General features: G+C 32.2%; 1 protein-coding gene across 1 annotated transcript; it reads left to right on the top strand.

The window, feature by feature from the left end:
* The first annotated feature begins 6,374 nt into the window (after positions 1-6,374).
* LOC110110123 (ethylene-responsive transcription factor ERF003-like) lies at positions 6,375-7,855 on the top strand. The gene is made up of 2 exons (XM_020841449.2): positions 6,375-6,609; positions 6,730-7,855. Exons 1-2 carry the CDS (start codon positions 6,395-6,397, stop codon positions 7,085-7,087), a joined length of 573 nt encoding a protein of 190 aa, XP_020697108.1. The 5' UTR covers positions 6,375-6,394; the 3' UTR covers positions 7,088-7,855.
* Positions 7,856-8,490: the final 635 nt, after the last annotated feature.

The following is an 8,490-nucleotide window of genomic DNA, read 5'->3' as shown; positions in this document are numbered from 1 at the left end:
TAGGATTATAACTCTATCGTCGAGTATATTATAGCCCGCAAAATTTATATATTTAGCATAAAATAAATTTAATAGATGAATAATGCATATATTCAAATTAATTCTAAGCAAACAAAATAAAAAATTTAAAATAATTATGTAAATTCTTCTGAACAATAATATTATTTAATTTTTAGAATCAGATTAGTTTTGTCTTTTTGCATCAATGGATCCCATAATTTATAAACTACATTCTTTCTTGCTAATAGACAAAATTGTGGTATTGACAGCTGTAACTGAAGGCCCAGGTAGCAAATGACTTAATTATTGGGCTGCTAATGGGCTAGAGTAGTGTAGGCTTTCGCCATCTCTTTCAGGGCCATGGCCGGGCCATGGCCCTTCATGTAAAAGAATATCATCAACCCCTTACTTTATCCCTTAACAATCAAAACAAAACTTAAGGGGAAAAAAAAAGAATTAAAAAGAAAAAAAAAAACATTATTTAATTTCCAATGACTCGTTTAGGAAAGTTAAAGTATTTGATTTGACTTATGTTAACAAAGATAGAGGAGGACCTAAAAAGACTTGATTAGAAAATATTAAAAATGATTTTTCTTTATTAGATTTAAATGAGAATTTGACTTTTAACATAGCACAATGGCGAAAAAGGATTCATGTAGCCGACCCCATGTAGTGGGACAAAGGCTTGGTGTCATTGTATTCATTATTTAATTAAATACTACACATAAAAATTAGCTTTCAACTACAAAATCTTCTTTAAATTCTTTCAAATATAAAGATTTTTATTTCACTGATAAGTGTAAAATAAATTAATAATTTTTAAAATATATTTTCCATCTACAAATATTTAAAAATGTACTTTCAATAATATTGTATTTAGTTAAACCTTTAAATTCAATATATGCCATAATTTATTTAGAAGGTTATTTTCATTTCCTCTTTGGGTTAAATGTTATGAAATGAGAAGCTACTCGCATTTTGAAATCACGTCTGCTTTAAGAAAAATTCTTTCAAAAAAAAAAAATTTAAATATATATTTAAATTTTGTATTTATTTTTTTGCGAATCTATTGTGATCTAAAAGGATAGAAATACGCAGCACATCTTAGTCTGTTGGTTGGTAGCTTTGGCTGCCAATCAATAGGCTTTGGGTTTGAGTCTTGCCTATATGATGTGTTATATTGTCTTACTTGGCCTAAATGTCTCAAAAAAAGGACAAAAATAATAAAATCTTTAATAATAAAAATCTAAGTACTTCTTGCCATGCTTTTTTTATTGCATTTCATGTAAATTATAATTATAATTTAATTAAGCCGAGCCGGCTCAAGTTCGACCCATTAACAAGCTCACGAGTCACTTATCAAGCCAAGAGTTCAAGTGCAAGCCTATACTCGAGCTAGCATATTAAACGAGCTCAAACTCAAACTCAACCTAGCTCAGTTCGTAAGCTTGTTGAGCTGCTTAATTAACTTGAAAATCTTTTAAAATTAATTAAAATTAACATTATATAATATATTTTAATCATTTTAAATTAATTCGATATTACAAATAAAATTCTAAAAAAAAAACTAAAAATTTAAATTTCATGCTAAGAAATTGAGCTCAACAATCGAGTCAAATCGAGTTTTCCCAACAATCTCGAGAAATCGAGCTGAGGTCCAGCTTATAATCGATATTAATCTCCTTAATCATAGATCGTTTATCAAAACTTTAACTACCTTAATGTTGTTACAACAAAATCATCTCATGCTCGTTGGATTCATCTCGTCAAGCCGCTCAATTTGATTATTTGCGCACAATAAAGAGCATTACAAGCAAACAAAACTCGACTAAATACACAATATTTTTCTTTCTACTTATAATATATAGGAGACAATAACAACAGATACAACACGATCATGTGCGCAACAAATTCATTCCCCCTGCTTATTAGAGCTATAATTTTCGTGCATCGGGACATTTTGCTCATCCCATGCACATGCTTTGTGGTTTCTCTCCAATAAAACTCTCTCTTCTCTTCAATCTGGCCCCATACACCATTGTTTTAAGTCTCACACAAAATTTTGTCTGGTCAAATTAAGTCCCATATCTAAAAAAGAAAAAGCATTGCTTCTGTGTTGTTTGTGGGTCAAACCTTTCTAAGGCGACGATAAGATCGAGTCTTTATCCTATTATGTGGGGTCAAATCGTCTAAGGCTACATTTTATAAGATCAAGTCATTTAACACTGTCATTGTCATATATCGAACTTTGGATGAGAAAAACGGAGAGTTGTGATATATAGTTGATAACTAGTATAAAATTTATTGAATAATTATGACATAAATCTAAAAGAAAAAAGACACGGTAAAAAAACTTTTGTTAAAAAATATATGACAACAGATTTTGTAACTATTACATTTATTTTGATATTGATGATATACATAATGAATTAGCATTCTATTAATCTCAAAATAAATTCAATAATCTTTTTTAGATTTTTCATGATATAATTTAAATTTGGATATTCTGATATAATTTTTTTAATATATTCTGATATAATATTTTTCTAATTTTTAATCAAAATTAGGGTTGAAAATTGCAATTTGATTATTTTCATTTAAGAAAACTTTGTTATCATATCATTACATTATTATGAGGTCAAAGTCATATGCTAAAATAAAATATTTATTTATTTATTTATTTATGGCAAACAATGCAAGAGTATCACTTTTTAAAATTTTGAAGTTAGTATTACCAAGTCATTGAAAGTCATATTAATTGGCACAAATCTTGATACATATTTGAATTGTTAACTTCCGAAATTAAATTCAAAGCTATTCGAGCTGAAATTTTAACAAATTTATAGTCAAATTATATGATACTACGAGATTGAACCACCCATATCAAAAGTAGCCTAATTCAAGTTCATTTGAGTTTAGATCAAACACTTAAAGCATGATCGAAAACTTCATGACATCAATTAGATAATTAAATAATCTCTAAATCTGACATGTCTATAGCCAAATCAATCATATCAACAAGACAATCTAACTAGTCCAAGTTTGTTTAATTTTGACATCATTAAGTCACTTAAATATTAAAAAAAATTATTAATGATCGAAGCAATCAATACGGATCATTTAATAGAGCATTCATTTCTCCATGTTTACATGGCATGTCACTCTTAAAATTTATAAATATGGCTCACTCTCTACATAAACAGGGCGTGGTGCTTATACTTTGGCTTGAAATTCAAGAGAATTTTGAGGCTCTAAGACACCCAAAGCTCAACTCGAGCACCATTGTAAGACCATCATCCGACAGCGCCATCAAACCACCACCATATTGCCATCGTCAAACAACCGATCATTGAACCACTACTTGATCACCTCATTTGAAACATTATCCGATCGCTAACATCAAAGTAACACTCGACTAAAGTCTTCTAACAGCTCCCCTGACAACCATCATCGCACCATTTTCACTCTATTATTGTCATTGGACAACCACCCAACCACCATTGTCACTCAACTATGATCCTCAACCTATGTCGCTCAACTATGATTCTCCAACTTTCGTTGTATATTAGGGTTTGCCAACAACCATCACACAACTACAGCTCGTTGACCATAATTGTTTGAATATAGTCCTCCTACCACCATCGACTAAGTACGACCTCTAACCAAAGTCACTCGACCATAATTCTTCGACCAGCATCACTCGACTACAGTTTGCCAACCTATATCACCCGACTACGATCCTCAAATCAATGTTGCCCTTATCCAACCATTGACTACCCTCGGTCAACTATAGTCCCTTAACAATTGTCATCTGATTACAATCATCTGACCTCTACCACATGACTATAATCCTTCTGACTACCATCCTCTGATGTTTATTACCTAATCACGATCCTCAGACCACTTTGCCCCAACTACGGTTCTCCAACCACTAGCGCTTGACTATGATCATTCCACCATCACCCAACTCTAACCCCAGATCTCTGTCACCCGATTATGATCCTTCGAAAACGATTACCTAATTACAATCCCCCAACCTAATCCTCCAACCTAATCTAGCTACACTGGCATATGTTAACTTCATTGCCAATGTTGATGCACGTCATTACTTATAAGACCAATGTATGTTGCTCACATCAACTTTCACTCTTAATGTTAGCAAAATAATTTATGTTGAATTTCTTGATCCCTGATCTTCCCTCTTCAAAGAAATATGATAAAATATACAACAAATGATCTCTTAAAAACAACTCCTATACTACAGGGTTTTTCCAACATCCACCTTGAAATTTATTCTACAAAGCTTACGCCTATTGTATCAACATTTTCCCAATCATGAGAGAGCATAACTTGAATCATCTTAGTTGGATAAATCCACGTTTTTTCTCTTTCTAAGCTTTTCACGTAAGAACTCTAATGTCATATGCAACTCTTCTATTTGTGTGTATTGTAAATTCACATAATGCTAAGGCAATAAACTCTCTATTCTACCGCCACAAATATTCTAGCACACAACTATTTGACAGCTTGTGGGGGATTCCATCAAATGTTAAATAAAACAAAACTAACATTTTATATTTTCTATGTTCATAGGCTTTTCTCAAAGATAAAATTTTTCTAAATATTTCAATTGCAAATTACATAAAGTTAGAAAATATTTATGGTGAAGGACAAGCTATTAGAGGGTGGACCAAGACAAGAAAATTTCAAACTCATTTTGCCAATAAAAAAATTAACTTTGATGATGACGAGCCTCATCTTTTATAGAGATCAACATAGATGGATCACATACTACCATTTGGCTAAATTAGATTGATATTATATATAACTTGCCCAAAATTCCAAAAAATTTCATTCATTCCTATCAAAACTTGAAAATGCCAAAAGAGTTAAACAAATAAATTATGAATTTAAAACTTAATGATGGATTAAATACTTTGAACTATAATATATCAATATTTCGAACTCATGTCTATAAATGTATTTTCAACGTATGAAATAAAAATGATCATTAATTAAATTTTTGTCAATTTTACATTGAATAAGATTATTTATTTATATGATTGCAATGATGAAAATAAGTACTCAAATATACCGCATTAACTTTATATTAAAATACAGTTGAATTCTAAATACTTCAAATCTAATAGCCCCAAAGCTAATAAACTGATTTTTTTTCATTGCATATTTTAGTTAGAAATCATAATTAAAATAAACAAAGAATAGAACCAAAGTAGAAATACAACATTAACAAATGATTAATTATCCCCTTAGATAAATATTCACCCCAGATATACAAGATTCCCTTGGACAAAGCAACCAATGACTGCTGACAATATTGGGTCGACTACTACCTCTAACTAAGTAAACCAAGGGCCATTATAACCTATGATGATGGAATTATGAGATCTTGATCGAGTTCATATAAATGAGCCCTAAAACTTAAAAACATTTATTCTAATGTTTCCACATGCAAGCAGTTGAAGGAAATTAATGTGCTCCTATAATATTACTAGTTACATCAAAACTCACCACCCACATGGCCTTTCTCATATCCCATCACTCGATCAAGACACTCCTAGATTGTGTCCGGCCCCATTATCAAGATCCTTCAAAACCAAATCCTTACCCAAAGACTAAACCCTTCATGTGCAAGATCATAGCACCATGTGAAGCCTCTCTCTCTCTCTCTCTCTCTCTCTCTCTCTCTCTCTCTCTCTCTCTTACAAAAACTACTAAAATTAATTTTTCAGCCATGATTTTCTATCATTTTTTCCAATATTAACTTTTCAGAAAAAATATGTCAATTTTTGTTGTTTTTTTTTATATATATTTTTTGTTTTTATGCCACATAATAAGAAGAAAGAAGATATCACCAAATTAGTTGTGGCTGAATCTGTCCAAATTTTTGCTTTGCGACTCTTCTGTTATAAAAACATGGAAGTAGTAAAGGGGGTGCTTATGAAGCTGACAACTACATATCAGTTTAAGGAGAAATTATTAGGTGCGGAGTGCGGACGGGAGAACCGTCCACACACTAGTATAAAACAGCACTCGGTACCGTTCGGTACCACTCGGTACCACTGGGTACCGCTCGGTACCCTGTGTCTGTGCGGACGGTTCTCACCCCGTCTGCACTACGCACCTAATAATTTTTCCAGTTTTTAAGAGGAATGCCTCATATTGCCATGTTCCCCTCAAAGCAATACAAGTCTTATCATGTCAGCATGCTCTATAGGCCCCACAAAGAAAATTAAGAGTCAGTAGGATACAAAAGAGGTGTTTGAACCTTGAAGAAGCTACAACACATGGGTCACCTCATAATAGATACCTCTATTTTTCTCTATCCAATCAACCAAATTTTTTAGTGATATTACACCAGGGGCCATAAGTCATGTGCCTTGGTTGCTTACAAAAGAGGACCAGATTAGGGGTATTATTTCATAGCATTTTCTATCATCTTTCTTTATATAAGAGAAAAGCTGCAGGCCCTCTCAGTAGCCAGAACTCAAATCAAAACAAACAAAGAATGCCAAAGCTGCAGAGATACAGAGGAGTGAGGCAGAGGCACTGGGGTTCCTGGGTCTCAGAAATAAGACATCCTTTACTGTAATTTTCAAGTCAACGTTGATCTCTACTTCCTCTTATAGACCTTTTTCTACTAACAATGTATATAGGAAAGAGACATTAGAGCTCATCGCCGTCTTAATCAAGCTCTTTTCAATGCAGAAAAACTAGAATTTGGCTTGGCACGTTTGAGACAGCTGAAGATGCGGCGAGGGCCTACGATGAGGCGGCTAAGTTCATGTGTGGTGCAAGAGCAAGGACAAACTTCCCGCCGAATTCAAGCTCGGCATCGGCCTTATCGCCTAGCCTTGTGGCTAAGTTGGAGAAGTGCTGCATTGCTTCTCAAGAGGAGATGATAAGAGCTAAAGCAGAGATGGAGAGAGAGGAGATGAAGTGCATGGATGATGAGTTTATTGAGGAGATGATAGAGGAGCTAAGATACTATGGTTCTATGGAGATATCATCCTCCTATTCTTCTTCTTCTTCTTCTTCAACCTCTTGCTCCAATTCCATTGTTTGACCTTTAGCAGGTTTTATGAGGAAAGGCTAACGGGTCATTCGCATGGGTCTCTATTTTGTAAATTATGTATAGTGGAGAATTGAGAGAGTTGGTTTTTATGATTTTGAGCGGCAGCATCATCATCATCATTAACCGGTCAGCTTTATGAATCCTCAATCTCCATTATATATTTATATTAAATATATTTGTATTTTTATCTCTATTAGTATTATCTTTCATCTTCTTTTTTTAATCTTTTGACAACTTGTTTTATCCATCCATTGAATTTATCATCTTTCAACGTATCTGTTCAAATTATTTAAATTCAATTTTTATTATTTTATTTTCAATGGATGTTTTTTTAATCATCAATTTAACATATTTTGTTTCTTTATACTTAAATTATGGTCTGTGAGCATACATTTGGCTGTCTGTAAATAATAATATAACTAAAAAAATGATATTTTTCATTTTTCACTCAATTTGAATGTGCAAAAAAATAAAATAATCATTTTTTTAAGGATTTTTAAGGTCATTTGTTTAATTTGTAATCAATGCGTGCATGCTAATTATATCCAATTAAACGACATGACAAGTTTAACAAATCTTATAATTTTTCAAAATATGATCTCTAACTTCACAAATCAAATAAACCCTTAAGTGAAATTGTGAGGAAGAAAATGTTAGTAGCATTTAAGTTGCCCTGAACCGTATCATGCAGAACTTAAAAAAAAGATTTCATTGCAGCAGAAAATATTCTACTTTTGTCTCAGCTTTAATGCATCTGCAGATCACTACAATCAGTTAAGCAGTTCATGCCAAATAAAGTGCAGTGTCTATGATATAGATTCACATCATTGCTATGTTAATTTGTATGTACCATGGATTTTTTAAGATCCTCCTAACATAATTGAATTTGAGCGAATTTAGGCTTCGTTTGCGACGGTTTTTTACTGCTTCTTAAAGCAGACAATATTTTAGTAAAAAATTAAAATTTTTATACTATAATAAGAAAGCCGTCCCAAACGAAACCTTAATTATAAATTTATGTATGCAAAATAGATCTTGAAATCAAAATATTGTGATCAGTCTCAATCATTACTGCTTTCACTGCAAACAATTTGAAATGGATTTCTCTATATAAATATTGCGGCTAAACATTTTATATTCTGGAAAAGAACAAGAGGTCACGTCTCAACAGTTTGACCATATGCAATTTTCACATATAACCAAATAACCAAAATTAAAATGATTTTCATGAAAAATTACTCAGAAGTTATCCTACTTAGCCAAATTAAATTGAATGGCCAGAAAAACAAGCAGCATAAAGTGCAGTTAGATTTCAAACTTACGCGAGAATCTGAATCAAATCTCTTGTACGCAAATGACAAGACCACAAAAATTAGGCCATAGGAATTTTTTTA

The sequence above is a fragment of the Dendrobium catenatum genome, unplaced genomic scaffold (assembly GCF_001605985.2).
Source record: "Dendrobium catenatum unplaced genomic scaffold, ASM160598v2 fragScaff_scaffold_1021, whole genome shotgun sequence".
Lineage (NCBI taxonomy): Eukaryota > Viridiplantae > Streptophyta > Magnoliopsida > Asparagales > Orchidaceae > Dendrobium > Dendrobium catenatum.
Note: the sequence above shows the minus strand (reverse complement) of the source record. Positions and strands in the feature narration are given on the sequence as shown.